Source organism: Opisthocomus hoazin, chromosome 6, assembly GCF_030867145.1.
Source record: "Opisthocomus hoazin isolate bOpiHoa1 chromosome 6, bOpiHoa1.hap1, whole genome shotgun sequence".
Classification (NCBI taxonomy): Eukaryota; Metazoa; Chordata; class Aves; order Opisthocomiformes; family Opisthocomidae; genus Opisthocomus; species Opisthocomus hoazin.
In genome coordinates this window covers 56,682,521-56,702,811 of record NC_134419.1, presented here as the reverse complement: position 1 = coordinate 56,702,811, position 20,291 = coordinate 56,682,521, and the positions used below count along the sequence as shown (strand labels likewise).

Here is a 20,291-nt window from a genome sequence, read left to right as displayed (position 1 = left end):
TGCCTCATCCATCCCTGCACCATCACAGGGAGCATGCAGGGTACTCAGTTACTTCTACCAAGAGATCGAGGGCTGACATTTGCACATTTACTAAGATGAACTTTATTTCTGATGCCCATATTTCATGGATTTAACTCCTGTCTTGCTAATGGGAAAGTGATCTTCTGCAGACTCAAAGCACTGCTAGTAGCACTTCAAGACATCCCCTCAGTTACACTTCAAAGAATTAAACCCTTCAGATGAACTAATGGCTGAACTGCAACTCAAAGACATCAAGGACAGCTCTTTTCCCTTTAGGATCTCTGCAGAGCCAAGTGCCAGAGCTCCCAACCAAAAGCAGCGAGTTTTCATAGAGCAAGCAAACAAATTACTTCTGTTCTGAAGAACAGAGGCTTTCCTAGGCAGCCCTTAGGCAAGCACCTGTTTGTACTTTTCTTTCACTGGACTATATATGTACAGTATAGGGCTCAGGGAAAGATAAATAGGCTACATGTATTCAAATATGCATTTTCCCAAGTTAATCTCCTACCCAACATCAATATATAAAAATAAAATTTCAGATCTCTTAAAGCGATTTGTGAGGCCCTTTAGTTATTCAGTTTTTGTAGCATAAGACTCTCTTAGACTGAATAAAAGAGTCACTAATAGAGAGGGCTCCAGGCAGCAGAAAAGCAGCTGAAGGAGCTCATGTGTGAACAATCCTGGTGGTCAGAGTGAGTCGCACAGTTCTGTTTTTCATAGGAAAAATCTTCCTTAAAAATAAATGTCCCATTCATGGTAAAGATAAAGACTATTTAAACGGCCATTCCTTACAACCTGACAAAAAAAAAAAAAAAATCTGCTTAACCCTTATGAAGTGAAATAAATATTTGGATAAGTAAATCTTCTGATCAGCCTCAATTTTATTTCATTTCAGATGCCAGAACTAACTAGAAATGGACTTAATTTCAATTAGTTCAACACCTTCTAAGTGCTGAAGTTAGCAAGAGATGTGTTTCTTCCTGCCTGAACCACGTGCCTTGCAAAGACTGAGTTTCAGTTTAAGAATTCAGGGAGCATACAGTTTTAGATTACACCTAACCTCAAAGCGGCTACTAAGCCCTTCCAGACTCGGTAGTGCGTTCTCCTGCTGCAGATCTAGCAGTTCTGCAGCTGTAGGGTGAGTCAACTCAGCTTATTGAATCAACGCAACATAAACCCAGTGAGCTCTAGTTGCTCTTGTAGTAGTTTAGATTTTAGAGGTGTTTTTAACATGTCAAAGGAGTCAGGAGTAAGAGTTTCTGTTCTTAAAACACAAAGGCCAAAACCTGTCATGCTGACATAAACAAGCCCTGCTGTTAGTTTACTTTGAAGCCAGGCATCTCAACGCACCTCCCAGTGATAGCAGGAAAACCAGCAGCGGGGTGGTGCAGTAGGACATTGTTCTCAACCAGCATCTTTAGCACAGCCAGGCAGACGGTCGGGCTCACCTGGCAATCTGCTACCTTGGGCAGCTTCCCACAGAGTCAGCTTTGCATCCAAGGCAAAAAAAAGTAGGTCTTTAATGTTCAGCACAACCCTAACATACATCATGATGTGAGGTATTTGTGATACCTAGTGATCACAGTTTTCCACCAATTCCTACTAAGTCAGTTATTTCCTCAGTTTCTCCCTGCTGCATATTTTATCCCAGACAAGTTTATACTTCCCCACAAAAACAACGCCTATTGATTCAGCCCTTCAAGGGCCTTCATTAGCTTAAGGACAAAAAGCAGTATCTACTCTCTTATACTTCAACCAAAACGAGATTAGGTTTGCTTTTTTCCATCCATCTACACGGTAAGTGTTTTGATTGCAGTCTAACTAAGATGTATTCCTTCAGTCTTCCCAAGTATGAAATCTTTGTGCTGCAGAGGTACTCCTGCTAGCAAATCCTAAGAAAAAGATTCAACTAGCAGCTCAGAATCAAACAAAACCCACTGAGCCTTCAGTGACACATACATATTCCACAGCATAGATGTCAATGGCACACCTCCTGCTCAGCAGGCTAGAGTAGTTAAAAGTAAGAAAATGAGTTGAAACTAGAAGACTAGAAAATAACATCATACTAGTTTGGTGTCAAGTCCAAATCCACCCATACATGTGAAAAAAAAAATGTTTACAAAATCGAAATAGATCATTCCTACTTTATCACACATCACAACATACGTACTGGTCCCATACCAAACGCAAGTGGAATTCAAGCACTGTCATTTTTGGATGTTATGTGACAGGGTGGTATAACAAGTCCCTGAGTCAGCTGAGATGTAGGGAGACAGGTGACAGCAAGCATCAAGTTGCACAGGGGAATACATGCAGCCTTTGCAAGCTCAGCCTCTCTTCTCCTGCTCTTGAAGAACTCCCTAAAATGCAATCCAAATTTGCACCTGCATTACAAGATAACATAAAGACCGACATGGTCTCATCTCTGAGTGTATTAATTGAGGACTTTTGTCAGTATTCTTGTTTTACAATTAAAAATCTTCAAGTGAAACATAAGGAACTTCTCAAACCTTTTATTCATCTGTGTATATAAAAAAAAAAAAAAAGACAAAAAAGTCAACTTCAGGTTAAAATCATCCCCAACAAATGACTATCTTCAAAAGTCCTTCAAAGATGCCATTATATTAAACAGATCACCACCTTCCATCACCCCATGAAACACTTCTGAAAATCCTAGTAAGGAACGATAGCAAATTTTGGTGGTGGATCTTCAGGTTTGCTTTTGGTTTTCTTTTGTATTTAAACAGTGATCAGAATTATTTTTGCCTTTCTTTCACCTTTTAAGATTAAAGAATAAATTACTGATACTCCCAAGTTCACAGGTATATCTCCTTCATGACAGGTATATACTAAGTCTAATGCTGAAGACTATTAAATTTATTAATTGTCAGATGATCATTTTTGCTGGATCAGTTTCATAGGGCATGAAAGTGCACACACAGAGCTTTTAAATTCAGCAGCCTTCTCTACTAAGCAAAAGATTGTACTGAAGTGTTTCTTCTAGTCACGTACATTACATTAAAAAGAAAAAAAAGGAAAGAAATTGGATCCTGGGTTTCCATCCTCCTCCTCATTTTTTCTTTTAGCTTGAGAGTTTGCCTCTGAATTTAATAGAGAAGCGCTGTAAAGATAAAAGAGATTGTAGCTGACCTAATTTCACATACTACAAGGCTATAACTGATATCTCTACTTTTACTTAAACTAAAATATTACTAAAAAAACCTGTCACATTTCCCCTGCTTGGAAAAGAGCCAACTAGGAGCAGCAGAAATTGTAAAACCAGATTTCTTTGGTCTTTTTTAAGAATAAAACCCACCACTAAAACACACTACAACAAAAAACACATTGCCCATCCACCCACAGTCTTACATTTATTCTGGCATACCATATGATTGAGCAAAAGAATAATACAAAGAACTCACTGGAAGAAAACACTGAATGGGTTCATCAACAGTACTTTGAGACTGATGTGACTCTTTAACAAAAGGATTGTTTTTTTAATAACTTTGGGGGGGCGGTGTTTTTTTAGTACAAAGGGACTACAGGATATGTAAAGTATTTGCATTTCATCAGTAGATTTTTACATACTCTCCACAGGAACTGATTAAGCTAAAGGCTAGATTAGTATGAAAATTTTAAGTACCACCTGAAGAGAGATGGCTAAAATGAGATGACAAGGAGACTTAGTTCAGATAGGTACTTTGTACTGAAAGGTGATGGAGTACTCTACAAATGCATAGTAGCATATGACTGAAATTTCAGCTCACTGAAAACTTCTAAAATCGTGGAATATCTTGAGTTGGAAGGGACCCATAGGGATCATCAAGTCCAACTCCCTGCTCCTCACAGAAGCATAACTACACATAACTTTACATAGCAGTAGAAGATTTCAGTTTGCTTTTAAATAATCTGTTATATAAATTTAAAATCTGTATTACTTATTCTTAAAAATAAGTTTTTAATTATGACAATAAATATGATGGGTTCAGAAACTGTACAGAGTAAGTAGATACGAAAGCTTTCTGCTGTATCTCCTATGACCCAAGGCTTCGGATTTCAGTTTTTGGCATTAGATTCCAACAAGTCTTTGGCTTCATTTATTTTTGTTGCCAAGTAAGGATGATCCACCTTTATCAGGATGATTCAAAATCATGATTCTTCTATGGGCTGTTCTGATTTTGGCCTTGCCATCAGATGGACTTAGACCTAAAATAAGACTAGCTTCTCACCTGCTCATTTTCTGTTCAAATCCTACTTTATAGTACGATGAAAGATTAGAAGTTGAAATGCTTCTTGCTATCTTTGTAATTGCCTACTCCAATGGTTTTCAAAGGTGGAAAGCATAACGACCTGCAAATGCAACAACTGCAACACCAAGTCCAACTACTATCATAGTTCTGGCCAGCCCTTGGTCCAGCACAGCTTGGCCCTTGCCAGCACCTGTAGGGACCCTGGAGTACTCGACATAGCGCAGGCCCTCGGAGGAGGCTGTGGCTCCCTCCATGATGGATGGGAGGAGGGGGGACAAGAACAAGAAATGCAGGACACAAATTTGTTAGTGGCATAAACAGAAAAACCACCTGAGCACAAATGCAACTTTGCTTTGCATGTCACTAAGACACCACTGACAAAAACACTGCTGTGAAAAAAAAAACCAACCCCTAGAGGCCTGTGCTTATCAGTTACAGGTGACAATAGAAAAAGACAGAGCTGTATTACATTACAGCACAACCGCCATCCACCAATGCATGAAATACACTTTACTGAGTGAAATAACTCCAACACACACAGAAAAGCACAGATGGCATCATAAAGAACTGTCGGGATGTCACCTGGACACAAAATACAAACGCTAGCAACAACTTTCAGGAGGTGAATTTAGTTGAAAGAGGGACATAGCAGGACTACTGAGATCGCGAGGGGAAGGAGAATCTACTTTGTAAGGGCAGCCTACAGAAACACGTTTGTTTAGTTTAGCAAGCAAAAACCAAAAGGGGGAATTATTGCTCTCTAAATGTTCCTTTGCTTGGAGAGCAGAAACATCGGTGATAGAAACGCATTACCAGGCACTATCAGCTAGCCGTTCTCATTTCTACAAGAAAATGGCATTGAGCCAAATGAACAAATAAGATTCTAGGGAAGCTTTCTAATAAGTATAGGAAGAAAGCAGCTTAACTGTTTCTGAGACTTCCTTGATAAAGTTTTTAAGGCTACTTTGTAACATCATTAATTGCTGTGGCTGGGGAAGACTTGATAACTCAGGAATTCAAGCAAAAACTTCTGAAATAGACAAAGTATGAGCTAATGGAGCAAAATGCAGTGAGAGGCATGTGACTAAACATGCACAGCTACAACCGTGAAAACAGATCATTTGCATGCTAGATGAAAAGAAATAGTTTATAATTTCTGCCTTAATTGATTCTTCTTGTTTATATTCATGATTGTTCTGCTGTTAAAATAACTACAGTTTTTAAACTGTAATTATTAAAACAATGCGTCTTTTATATGTTATATGTTAGATTACAAATTTTGTTACTGCAACTCCACCAGTCCCAGGCATGCCAAGGTACTTCTCTGCAATGATGTAAGTATGGAACATAGCTTTCTATTTAGCTGTAAGAAACATATTTCAAAGTAATTGTTTTTATAAGCATTGCCTCATTAGCTGGGTAGCATTTATTGAGTAGCGAGTACCCTACCCTGGCTTAAATGAATTTCCATACGTTTTTTTCTCGATTGTAGCATTATGGAATTTATATGAAGTACCTTGAATATATCAGCTAAATTGACTGTTTCATGAACATGGAGGAATCAGTTCATTCTCAAGTTTATATCAGTGCTGCATATTCTTCAAGCAAGAGCATTTCTGTACATTTCCTCCCAAGTAAAGTAACAATACTCTTGGTTATGTGCATCAAATTTATATTCACTGAAAAGCAAAGCTCCTCTGTTCAGACTATATAATGAAGATTATTGTTAAGGATAAAAACAAGTTTGGGTTCTGTGCCAAACAAAATGGCACGAGCAAAGATACCAAAAAAAAAAAGAAATCAAGACAAAACAAAAAACCCCAAAAACCCCACGAAACCACCCACAAAAAAAACCTCAGGAAGAATATCATAATGTGGGCACTCTAGCAGGGATCCTTGTACACTCATCTGAAACACTAGCTTGCACAGAAAACACAAAATTTCAAGAATCTAAGTTAATGCACCAAAAGAAAGTCTCTAAAACCCTGGTACTGTCTGAATACTATCTCCAAAATTGTGGATATTTGGAATAGATACATTGCCAAGTCATCCACAACATTTAGGCCTGACTTTAAAATATTCTGTATTTTCAGGTCTTCTCCATTTCCTAGTGACACAAGTGAAAGTTTTGTTGGCAAGATTTTATAGAATTATTGCAAGAATTCAATAGAAGAATCAAATAAAAAGTCAAACTGGGGCAACACAATTTAAAAAAAAAAAAAACAAACAAAAAGAAATCTAATTAGCTGAGTTTTTGTTGCTATTGCTATCTGTCAGTGATGTAATTTTCACCTGCTCACAGTAACTCCCGACACAGAAGTCTAGAAGTTGCAGAGATTCTCTCCTAGCACGTGACACCATGAACAACAGATTACTAACTGCAACTACATGTTCACAGCCTTTTTAAGTGAGCAATCTGCTGTACATTTTCAGTGACACTATCATTAATAAATGATAGCTTTATATATAACTATGGACAACTATCTTTCCCTTCCTTTAAATCACGTGTAACAAAAAAAATCTGCATACTTTTTGAGATAAGGACATTAATTAACATGGGAGCTTGTCATATAAGAAGTAGAAAGGACCAAAATTGAAACCTGAGGAATCTGTTTTCCTAATTTGAAATATCAAACTGTCTACTATTATACTTTCTAGGGCATCTGTGCCATATGTTTTGCGTACTTGAGCGTTGTTGAATTGTAACTAGAAAATGGTATTCCACAGAAATTACAATGTTATTTTGATCAAAGATTTCTTTTTGGATGAATGTTATGATGTTGCCTGTGTGAGCACAAACAAGAGCACAGTAAAAAGTATTGCTTTATATTATCAGCCTACCATGAGTGCTCTCTTTTCATGACCCCAGAATGGATATAGCCCAGTGCAGTCATATCATTCTGCTTCCCTCCCCACCCTTCAACATACTGCCATTGCTCTCCAACATCCACTTCCTCCTGTGCTGCTGAACACACCAGGGGACATCCCACCACCATGCAGCCTCTCCTTCCTCAAATCTAGCATTTTATTGCTCAAAGACTACTTGACAGCCATCACTAAGTCCAATGTTGCAAAACATAATGGCCCCACTCCACTGCTACAATAAGTGATTACAAAGCAAGTTAATTGTATCCAAGCATAGATCAAGTATCTGAAATATGAGCAGCTAACATGCTTCACTTCAGTGTCAAGAGTGACAGCTATAATGACAGCGTATACACATGGATAAATTTAAATAAGCTTTTTTGTATATTACAGACATCAAATACTGGGGGATGTGAGGGAATAAAAGGACATTTGTAGAGTAATTAATAGAGGAAGAAAAAATACACTTTCTACCCGATACCAAAAAAACCTAAACAAAATTCAAGTAGGATCAAAGACTTCTCATGAAAGCAAAACTACCGTACTTCAACTGCCAACATAGAGTTTTCTAAAAGAAAATCCAGCTGCAGGAATAAGTCATAAATATGTACTATTACAGCTTACCTACATGGAAGGCATAAGTGCCACTTTATTATAAGCAGCTTCATTACAGACATTCTGAAACCTTAGTCATTTTTTACTTATCCTCCTCATCATACTTAAGAATATTTAAGAAAAAGTGTGTCAAACTCAGCTCTTCAACTTGTTCAAAAGAATAAATCATAACGAGTTATCTAGGTCTGTAATTTTTTATTACTATAGATAACGGGCAGAACACATTTCTGGTATCTCTCAATTAAATTCAACCAAAATGTCGTGAGGCTGAACATGAGCTACTGGTACCATGTTTTAGGACTTCTGAGGTATACAGGTTTCTCTAGAAGACCCTCATTGCAGATCTTTTCTCAAGTTTTTGGTCAGATATGTATACAAGCCCATTAACAATTCCCTCTCAAACTCCTGTTGCAAGTGCTGTAACTGCCAATTTACAAATAAAGCAAAGTATTTGTTCAATAAACAAGAGGAAAAAAGGTTTAAAGCTGAAGTCTAATACTGAATAATCATAACTTAAGATTTTATCTTGACTGGTAAATCAAGAACTTTGTAAAATATAATAATCGACATGCATAAAATCATGACACATACCGAGATCTTTCTTTCCTACTAAGTATCAAACTACTTTTTTGAGTAATAATTTCAGGGAGGAAAAAATTAAAATGAAATCACAGAATCATCCCACCCCTCCCACAGCTACGCCTCTACAGCAAAAACCTTACCTTCATCATTCTGGGCCAAACAACCTGCTAAGATAGTAGCAACGGCAATCCCTACAGTTAAACATTTCCAGACACAAAACTGCTGTAACATTTTTTGTCAAACTTCACTCAAGGCAGATCTGAAAAAGAAAGATTTGATACATGCATTAGTCAAGCAACCTACACAAAGGTGAGTGATTTCAAACTATTTCACAGATAAGTATGGAACTACATATGGCATATATAGTCTATAAGAGTGCAACATTGTTTCTGTTAAAGCAAGCTAGATTAATCCCATTAGCATCAATGCATACTTCTGGAGTCATTAGCTTATCACGTATACAGAGGCCTCCGACTAAAGAAAATGCAAGTTTCTTGCTTAAATCAGGTCTAATTTTCACAAAATGAAGTATTTATTTCATTCTTCCTGTTTTAGCCTTATGCTTTAAAGCATGTTGGGGAAGTGACCATATCGGAGAAATTCCACTTCTTAAAAGTAGTGTTCAACTGCAAAAGTCAGCAGGGACCCAGTTACAAAGACATCGTGTAGCAGAATCTCTCCCCGGGAAAATCATGAGTGAACCTCGTTGACGGCCTTCTTTAATGAGGCAGACTGTTGATTCATGCCCAGCAAAAGAGGAAAAACAAACAAAAATCCCAACACGTACAGAAAAGCTAGGAAAATAAACTAGCCAAGACAGGTCTGAATGCACTCCAGAGCATATTTAGAGTGAGTAACATTAGAAAGTTATCTAAAGCTCTGCTTTATTGCTCCAATAAAGAGAATTAGCATATTTCTGTAGCTCAGAATGGAATTACTTAAAAATATTCCTTCACATTTAAAAACATTGTGACAAATACAGTGGACTTCCTAGCAACAGAAGCATGAAATGAGAAGAGACTTTTAGCAATATACAAACAAGCTATTGTATAAAATGGGTTTAAGCGCTGTCAGTTTTCCCAAGCAAAGTACTTCACTCAGATTTCATTGCCACTTTCTGCTTACAACTTTTATCCTAGTTACAAAACTTCTGTATCTCATTCCAAATTAAACACTCTTACCCCCTATTTAACAGCCTCAACATTAACACCATCTGATCCTCCATCAGTGAGACATTGTTGCAGATGTGCTATCATTTTCCTTCCACAAACCAAGCTTATAGAAAACACAAATGTATGGACAGCGTCTAAATTCACCCCACACACGCACAAAAAAATCCGCTTAGGGCACAGTAACATCCTTTCAGATTACTTTCAAGAGTTCAGAGCCACATGGAAGTAGGATTTCCACTGACAGAAATAGGTGATAGTTTCATTAAGTACTGAACAAGCCAAGAACTTCTCCAAGATCTGAATTTATTCCAAATCATATCACTTTGCAAAATATTTTGGTTAATATGAAGGAAACAATGCTATGACATAAACTGTTCCTATTAAAAAAAAAAAAAGAAACAAAAAACCCCCCCACCAAATCCAGTTTGCATTAAGAGTTTTGGAGGAGGGAAAACTGTTTTTTTAAAATGTATAAGAAAAGCAAGCAGTGAAATTTAATAAACCAGACTGAGTGGCCCATATTTACCTAAATGTTTAAAGTTCCTACGTGGTTGACACTCTATCTGTTCAGCCTGCTTTCCAGGGCAACTCACACCAGTGGGATCTACGAGACTGCCTTACACAGCAAGCAGAGAATCTTTTTCCTTTGCAAAGACATTGATGACAGCTGACTTCTTCCCTGCCAGCGTATTTTAATACCGACATTTACTATTCCAAACAGTGCCATAAAATAAAGCAGAAGGAGCAACAAAACTGTTTAAAATCCTACATTACACACACTGCTCTTCTCATTTGCGGGTTAAAGATGAAGACAGGCTTTTCCAGCTTTCATTCAAGTAGGAATCTTCCCACCCTGCTCAGCAGCAGTAGGTGAGGAAGCAGCAATTTCAGGAAGAACTTAAATCTTGTACATCAAGCAAGCCTGTGTCTAACAGAAGCAGCAGTGCAAATCTCATGGGACTGTTCGTTTTAGCTAGACAAACGACAGGCTTGACAAAACAGCTCAAGGTTACAGGAATTAATGAATTCAAGCCATGCAGTAATATCTATGAACCATACAAAAACACCCACCTTCCTCCTCTCTCCTCCTCTTCCACTGGCACTTCCACAACAGTTTCTGCCCCTAACTCCAGCAGACACAGCTCAAATGAGACTTTCAGACCCTTCCTAAAGGGCTTATTATTCCTATACATGCGAGGAGACCAGAATTGTTAGCAAAGATCCCACCACCCATAAGAAAAAACTATTCAAAACTTGCTACACAGCTATGAAAAGAAAGCTTCATTTTCATCAAGTATGTTAGCAATAACTTGACAAGTACATTACCTGCAGAGAAAAAGAGCACCTAGTTCTTTCTTGAGAAAAAAAAAAAAAAAAAATATATAAATCCCTTCTCTGAGGAACCCACCAGTTTGCCAGTGTTGCTCTGAAGTGGCTTCTTCCTCCCTTCTGCTTACCAAAATGCTCATTTGATTACTGTTACCTAAATTTCCACTTTGCTAGTTCAGAAGTCATTCTGCATTTTGCAATGGCACTTTGAAAGAACAGAAATTGCTTCCACCATAATATATTCTAGCTGACTATTTGTAAATAAAGGCTGAGTGTCTCCACATCTCTCAAAGGGATTCAAATGTCACCATTAGACTTTATTAAACTTCCTTGGAACTTTCGAGGAAGTGAACTTCTCAATACTTCACCATTTTTTTCCTCCCTCATTAAGAGGAGTCCCTAAAAGAACTGGGCACTGTCACTTTCTCAGTTTAAGCAGACAGTGTTATTAAGTTATGTGGCATTTGCTGTCCAATGCTTCCGACATTTTATACCTCAAAAACAGAAACAAGTGGTTCAGGAGACTATTTCAGTTTTTTCAGGTCAGTCTAAAAAAGATAATACGCAGATTACACGTGTTAGAAGACCTAGAGAGAAATGCACATACACACTTCAGAGGCCTCTGTTGTTCCATTTTACAACCTTTGAAAAAAATAATCCAGATTTCCAATCACGATGTTCTATTTTAGAAAGCTATTCAGAGCTCAGCTGACATCCCTGAGTCTACTCTGGATTGATTCTAGGACAGAATCTTGCCAGATTTTTTTTTATTTTGATGAAATGTCAAGTAAACCATGAGGATAGCAACATTGCTGCTCTAAGAATAAGCATATGTACATGAACTGTAATACAACAGAATAAAAATTGGTCTCCTTTTTTCCTCCAACTTGCACCAAAAAAAACCCCAAACTGGTATGAAGTGTAAAAAGCAAGAATATTCTTAAGGTAAACAGATTCTGCTAACTCAGAAATAGCTCACAACAAACCACAAGTTACTACAAAGTCCCCAAAGGTAGGCAAGCTATAAGAAATACAGTGTCAAACTCTAGACACACAGTCTCCCAGGGCAAAGGACAACTACAAATTGATGACATAAGAAAAAGTAAGAACGTACAATACATCTACAAGACTCAGTATTTTCCTGGAAAATTTTCTAACAGTGCTACAGCAGAATTTTAAAGTTTGATGTTACCATGGGCAATGAGAAGTTATAAACTTCAGCAGAAAAAAAACTTTAAATGAAAAATAAAACCAATTGAAATTTAAGGGAATTAAAGTTCCTGGCATGTCTGCATTAACAAAAACCACACACAAAAAAACAACTTTCAATAATGTTCTCTCTGGAGTGTTCCCTGTTTGATGGTACCTCTGTACCAAGAAACAAAACTACACACAGATTTTCCCAGAGGAGGAGCAGCAGCAGCCGCCTATCGCTGGAGATGTTTACAGCTCAACTGCAACAAAGTGGCATAATCACACTCCAAGGAGCAATCATGTCTCCTCATCTCACTTCTGGCTTTTCTTTTTTTCTTCCCCTCTAGCCAGCATAGCTAGTGAATCAGCCAAAACACCAACTAGTTATCAAGACATCTATGTAAGAGGCATTTCAACAAGTAAAAGTGAATAAAAACCCACCGAAATATCAAATATGAGTTATCACATGCAAGCACCTTGCATATATTTAAGGCCCAATGATATTACAGTAACCTTAAATACTTATTTACTTTAAGATCAAGTGTTATTACAGCACTTAAAATACTGCATTCATTTGAAGCTGAGCGGGAAAACACGGACTCAGCCAAAATAAATAGCCATGCATGTTGCGGTAAAAAATACATTAAAATACCCATACTGAATTGTTCTCGATATGGAAATAAGACCTGAAGTTATAAAAAGTTTTCTGAAATTGGGTGCATGCTAACACAGTCTAATGCCACATGTTGAATGGAACTGATTCCCTATAAAAGTTCACCTCTCAAAGAAAGATAAGTAAGGGAGAAAAAAAAGCAAGAGTTATTGACATGGGTAGGAGATGGTAACAGAGAATGAAAAACTAGTGCACAAATACCCAAACCCTTGCAAACATTGTCCACATTGGTCTCCAGCAAACTAAAGCCTAAATTGCAGCAGAATGTGGAGATTCAGTATTTTTAAACACTTGAAACAATCCCATTTGAATAGAAAAACCTAAAATTTGGAGTGAGTTTGCAGCAAGCTGGGGGCTGTTGGCTTGTTCAGAGCAGAACTGACCTATACACACCTGATTTTGTATGAAACATGGTATATACTAGTGCTGTAGCACATAAACAGTTACACAGCAAGAACTTCTTTAAGTGTTTTCTTAGCGTTTAACAGCAAATCTGAAAACAACTTTGAGGCAAACACTCTATCAGGACTTCAAACCTATTGTAAGATGAGAACATGCATACTTAAAAAGAAATCATTAAGTACATATTACTTCAGTAGACATGTAAAGCAAATATTTGCCATTTAATATAGATGTCAAAAACAACAGCTCCTGTAAAACTGCCGTGGTTGGATGAATAATACAGCATTTAAGAAAATTATTAAACTCCCATTTATATGTATGCCATTAATTTACAGAACCAGCCAGAACTCCTTCAAGCATCAGAAGTTACACATTTTGCATAGTGGCATTGCTCTTTGTATATTGCAATTGTGATAACCTTCAAAAGCATCCATATCTTTAAAAGCATACGTAACTGAATTGTTTAAACACAGGAAAAATTACAGTAGACAGTTTTATTATAAGGCTCATCTATATTATTACTGATCAGATGAACTCTTCTAAAGATTGTAGACACAAAACCAGGGAGTGTCTGAAGTGCAAATGCTTATTCTAGAGAACTGGTGATATAATAAATCAGAAATGTCAGTAGAAACAGGAAAAAAAATTCCATCTGTTGCTGTAGCCATAAAGGAGATAAATTTGCTTTACAGTCTCACAGTGTTCCTGGCTTGGTTAAAGCTACGGTCCTTTAAACTACATGTCCCAAATGTTTTATTTTTGTTGCTGAAACAATTATACTGAACTGTCAACATAAAAAAAAAAAAAAAACACCACCTTCTAAAGGATTACTTAAACAACAGACAAAAAAAACCCCTCTGGTTCGTCTCAATGACATTCTCAACTAATGTCACTTCATACAGTAGGCGGCTACATCTGGTTCAACATATGCCTCAATCCAGTTCGGCATGGCAGAGCGCCCACCCATTTACAGTTTTAGCTGTTCCCAGTGCCACATCACCAAATGCAGCATGGCACTGCAGCACCTACATAGCTAAGCAGATGGGACACATACAGCAGAAATCAGTGCTGGGACCCGACATCCATACTAAGTATCATGGGGGGGGGGGGGGGGGGTTCTTCAGATTAGCTTGGGTCCTGCACCCAAATCGCCAGTGGAGCAGATCAGCTGGCAGCTACAGTGCTGGAAAACACCCACACTTTAGGCTTAATAAAAATTAAAAAAAAAAAAAAAAATTCCAGCTCATGAGCTCAGGGACCACTCCAGCTGGTTCAAGACATCCTGGAAATCTAAGTATCAGCCCACAAACTCCCATGCCCAATTGCTGTGCTTCCCAGGCACCTGCTGAGCCCGTATCATAGCACCTAATCACGACCAAGAGAAGAGCCAGTGAAAGAAGACTTTACCTTTGAATTAAAGCCAAGTAAGCTATTTATGCCTCTAACTCAGCAACAAGTCTGAATAACTCCATTTACTGAAGTAAAATACCTGTTTAATGACTTTCCTGAAGAAGAAATTAAGCATAAGCAAATACTTGGCTGAACTGGGTTTACAGTGAATAATTCACAGTGCAAATACGACCCTTTCTCCGATTTTGGATGTTCCAAAAACCAGAATGCCACCACAGTTTTTATTTCAATAACAATTCTTGAGCACTTCATAACTAATAATTTCAGCCCATGGACTCATGAATTTACTCAATCCCTATTATATTGGCTATAGAGCTTTCATGGTATAGATTTAGCACAATTGGTATGGATTTTGTTACTCTCCTCGGATAAAACCTTTCAGTAATATGCAGGTTTTTAAGATCAAGTTTCAAGAACAAATATGCTCACAAATACATTCCCTTATCACAGCCACAGGATTCGTTCTTATGGTTCTATTCCACATAAATAAACATACTAAAAATAGAGTAGCATTGATGCTGCATTTGTGGATCTTTTCATGTTCTGTGCTTACCACGGTCTTAAGTCTCTTACTTGGAGACAGCACTTTTAAAAAGCAAATACACGAGAATCGAAGAAAAATCTGATGTCTATTTATATGAAGATCTGAAAACATTTTCACATGCAAATTAAAATTCCTCAGCATATTCTCTGTACCTACTTCCAAATAACTCATACATTCCTCCTTGCCCATATTCTTTTAAGGACTACTAGTTTTAATTATTTCCTTGCCCCACTTTTTAGACTTAGTTTTTTCTGTGCCTTTCTTACTGAAAAGACCACTTTTCCATGACATGCATAGCCTGCCACAGAAAGGTACTTCAAAGCCAAAGCAGAACATCAGTAATGATGAGTTACTTGCCTCTGCATTAGCTCAGAAGTAATTTAAAACTTCAGTGACAGCACTTCATCTAGGTACAGCTGACCCTGTACCTAGAAGTGAAAGATACAATTTAAAAGTTAACCACTAAAGATTAATTTGTACTTCAATGCAGAAATCTCAAGTTTATTTCAATACTTTGTACCCCAGAACAAAATAACTGGTATTTTCCTACACTCCATCAACAAGAAAGTTCTTTATTTTCCATCTCTATATAGCAATGGTAGCCGATGTGCATAAGGCCCAATTCACAGTAAATGACATCTTGAGAGCACTTTTCCAATCCCCCTGCCAGCAGAACATACCATAAACACACTATATTAACACTTGATATAGTATGCTGCTAATTTCCACAGAAAAGAGAGCAGATTGCTAAGTATATGTAGGTTTGTGTAGAGAAATGTCAACTACATTACCAGAAATAGAAAAAAGCTTTTATAGAATAATTGAGGTAGGATAGGAAGGATTTTTGTTTCCTGCTTCCACCACTAATTGTGACTGCTTGACTTATTTTCTGTATTTTTAAAATTTTAACAGTATTACAACCTCTCAATCATGGGTGGGTAAACAAGATAGCCAATGCATTCCCGTCTACAAATCCAATTTTTTTAATGGGTTGTATAGATATTCAGTTTCCCAATCCTCTGCACGGACTTAACCTGTAAAACATTATTCTCACAGAAGACTTTGAGTGCTTAATCAAAAGAACTTTATAAGTTTGGGATGCACCACGTTGTACATTTGAAACTCCTACCTTGCAGATAGCGGCCTTAGAAAGAGGAGAGGGGAAAGATATTCTAAAACCCCTTATATCAGTGCCAGACGACTTAATTTAACAAGTAGCATTAACTGCTTGACATAAAAACATTAAAAGAAATATAATGTGTATTCGTCAGAAGCAGTTAAGTTAGTTCTTTGATATTGTCTTTACACAATGTGCACACAAAGCTTAAATATACATTACAGTACAGTCTATTTTGCTGGTTAATAGTGAAAATATATCTTGATATGAAAGTACAAAATAAAAGGATCAGTTTCATCGCTTTTACTGCTAGACAAGTATTGGATGATATCCCAGAAACCTCTCAATTTCTCCCTTGCCAGAGCCATTTCTCTCCAAGGATCATTCACTCAGCTTACTAAATATAGAGAAGCAAATCAGAGGTTTTCTTAAAGTGAAAACTAAGGAACCCATTGGTATCGCTGAAATGGAAAGCATGTTGGATTTTTGAAATCTCAAACACTTTGAAAGTTCAGGTTTCTCCCAGCTCCCAACAAGCTAAACAGTTTTGCTCTCATAGGAGTAAAACACATGAATTGCAAGGAGAAAGAAACAGCACACTCAGACACACAACTCGTGTTGTGCTGCTGAGAAGCTAAATAAGCGTTCCTGTTCTCAAGCTTTGATGAGGTGATAGTTGCTGTCACCAATGGCCGCAAACAGCAAAAACAGCTAAAAGCAGTGAGGCTGCAAGGCAGGCAGCTCCTCCCTCCACCACTGGCCCGGGGCAGGAGAGACATGCCACTGCCCAGCTCCAGGAAACACCTTCAGTCTCCAGCTGCAGCTACTGTCACACGTATACCGAGCCCTCGGCAGGAGCGTACAACAAGCAGTTGTGCTATGCAGTTCCCTTAAAGATAACCCAATCAAAATGGTTCACTCTAAGCCCCTTTAGAGGAACTGAATTTCTGAATCTAGGTATCTGTTCATCTTTCCCAAGGTGACTGATTCTTAAAAGATGATACTACCTTTAAACACTCACGGTAAATTCAGAACATCCAAATCTACCCAGCTCTAGCCTTAAGTTTCCCATCCCTGATTCCAGCTAGACCAGGTATCTAGGTGTCAGACTACCATAGGTGTGAGTCTCTCTCTAATGCCAGGAACTATCCTGTCAAGATTCCCTCTTGAGTGCTCCTTACAGGAAACCAGTAACTGTCTTAACATCTTAAGGCTTAAAAACTGACTTGTGTTATGGCAATGGAAATGTCCAAAACTATGTTAAGAAAATCACATTTTCTCAAGTAGAATTTATATGCTGTAGCTTCTCAGAAAGAATTTTTATTTAAATATTGTAGAATAAATACATCAAACCTGTCAAAGCAAGGTCTACCTTTCTAGAGAATGAGTGTTTCTATTTGCCTGGTAGTCATCACACATCATAAGTAGTGTTAAATACATCCTGGAGTAACTACAGTGTAGTTCTTTATTAGCTCTGTTAAAATAGTTCAATGCAATGATATTTCAGAATTAACATGCATACACATAAATGCATACATGTGCACGCACACACACTTAGCACACAACTATATTCAGCTATTTTCATGTCAAGCTGAAGATTGTTTATTACACATTACTGGGCCAGAAGCTTTAAAAATAGTCATAGCTTTTGAAATTAGGATAGCTTACAAATAGGTAGGCTGACTAAGACAAATAGTTATGAGGGTTGTTTTATGCTTACACTCCAAGCTACAGACAAAGTAAAAGTAAAGACAGTTTAGAAGGTTTAGATGTGTCTCCTGTTGTAACTTGCTTCTCTGGAAATAAAATTTTTCTCCTTAACATTCTAAAGCAGCATATTCTTAAACCAGCTGTAATTACTATTTATAACAAAACTCAATAAAGAAATCCACCAAGAAGAGTCTTTGAGAATTATCTGCACTCTCATTTCTAATGCTGCTCCCAGCAATCACATTCCTACACAGATCCCCGTGGAGACAGCACAGCTCAACAGGCTGCCTCACGCTAGAAGTTTTGTTTAACTCACAATCACAGAGAGTAAAAGCAACATCCTCCACTGTTGCTGCTTGTTGGAGTGACTCCATCCCCTTTCATACAGCTGAGCAGGGCACTCAGCTACACACCCTCCTGCCCAAGACATCTATACGCAGTTGCTGGTAGCAGTGGGACAACAGAATTACAAAGTCCTCCAAGAGCTAATGTGCATTCTGTTATTGTACAGACGAAGGTTTCTGTTCAACTGGCCCTCCTTCACATCCTTGGGATTCTCAGTATCTGCTTCTCCCTATTTCTCAATAAGTCTCGGACACCTCCCACAAGTGCCTAGTTGCTGCTATCCTCCAATAAACTGGCGACGCTCTGTGTATGGCTTTTACCCTTTCTAAACTCTGCAGAGACCAGGCTCCTCAGCATACCTCATCGTAAATCAAGCTATTGAACAAATAATTGAAGTTTTTTTTCTAGAAAAGTGCAGTAAATGGCAAGTTTCATGTTTATCATTTCCTTGTTTACTAGGTCGCCCAGTGCATTACTGTTACCATATTCTGCTACGCGCTTACCAGAAGTCAAATCAACAAACTATTTAACCCAAAAGCCAAGTACACAAGGAGGCTTCAAGACACTAAACAACCCCATATACTCAATCACACAACTGGTATGTTTAGACGTCTCAGTCGTCACCATAGTTTTTCTGGGAAGCCTTGTCAGTCTGGACAGCTGGATTTGAATGTCTGCTAATCAAGTCACATGCAAGATCTCTCATACTTTAGCCACATACCTGCTGTTAGTCACCCACCCTTTATTTCAAGCCCCGCATATCACTACTTTTGCCTATGCTCGCTAGGCCTGCCTTTCAGTTTCTTCCTGCTCCCATCTAACAGCAATCCAAAACCAAAGGAGCCCTGTAGTGTCTTCCTCCATCTCCTTCACTGTCGGGTGCTAGTTCTGCACATAAAACTCACTTTTTGTCACCACTCCTATACAGCCTTTTCCAAACATCCACCTCTGCTCCACGCTCTCTCGTGCCCAGCTTTTCCATCCCTGACATCATGTCTATCAATCCTTAAGTACTCTTTCACTCCTCCACTTCATGATTTTCCTTCCCAGTAATTCTGGGGGATCTTACCTTTAAAAATCCCTCTTATCACTTCTTAATAGGCAATAAGAGCATAATTAGATGTGATTACTTGTTTTGATTGTACTCCAGTTGCTTTCTGAGCTTGTTGGCCATGAGAGAAAGGAGGCAGTTAAGTATTTTCTCAAGTTTTCACATATTTATTCTTTCTCTTTTACAAGTCTTCGCAGAGGCTGCAATCACTTCCCTCTCTACATTTGCCCATCTGTGTCCAACCATACCATCTTCTAAACCTCCTCATCGCTCATATCACATTTTAGCCCTTTGACAAGCATGTATGTCTATCTCCAGAACCCTTATTTCTGCAGATACCTGTACTCAGTACTGTATCTTCAAGCCCCAACACTCAGAACTTTACTTTCTACATTTCCTGGATTTCGCATATTTCTGCTTTCCATAAACCAAAGAACAGACAGCTCTCTCACATGTCCAGGTTTCTCTGGCTATTCTGAGACACATAGTCTCCACATCTTTCAAGCAAATCCTTCTCTTTCAACCTTCAAGAACTTGAAAAATGCTTATGCGCACTAATGAATAGAGGAACTGATCTTGCATTTATCAGCTTCTTTGTTCAACTGCATCTGTCGGTGATTCACACTTTGCAGAGTTGGGGGTTATGTGCCAATGTATTGTGATGTTTTCAAGTGCACAGGGCACTCATTCAGGGACAGCTGGCGATAGAGAGCATACCAAAGATGCAGTGTATCTTCAATGGGGAAAGAGGAAAGATTCTCACGTTTCCTTAAGAAACACAACGTCATCCATTCAGGAGCATCACACCTCACCACAATGTTGTGCAACAGAGGCCATAACACACCATCACAAGCAAACCTTGAGGTGGACAGACCAAAACACAGCCATACGGTAAGTGATGCAAAATGAGGACCCTCACTGCAACATTTAAAATTACTTCAGCAGATTTCTTCAATGTAAATGCAGCACATACCTTGGAATAGGTTAAGCAATTTTGTTGAACACAAGACA

General features: G+C 38.1%; 1 protein-coding gene and 1 pseudogene across 22 annotated transcripts in view; both read right to left on the bottom strand.

Moving 5' to 3' along the window:
- Positions 1–20,291, bottom strand: part of PCDH15 (protocadherin related 15) — a 1,100,829-nt gene that overhangs the window by 412,338 nt on the left and 668,200 nt on the right. For all 22 annotated transcript variants that reach the window (XM_075423218.1, XM_075423232.1, XM_075423229.1 and 19 more), the window contains one exon: positions 8,474–8,592. In XM_075423218.1, coding sequence (XP_075279333.1) covers positions 8,474–8,564 — 91 coding nt within the window. In that variant the 5' untranslated portion in view covers positions 8,565–8,592. The remainder of the gene's footprint in view (positions 1–8,473; positions 8,593–20,291) is intronic.
- LOC104330380 (dnaJ homolog subfamily C member 15 pseudogene) lies at positions 4,078–4,525 on the bottom strand (annotated as a pseudogene).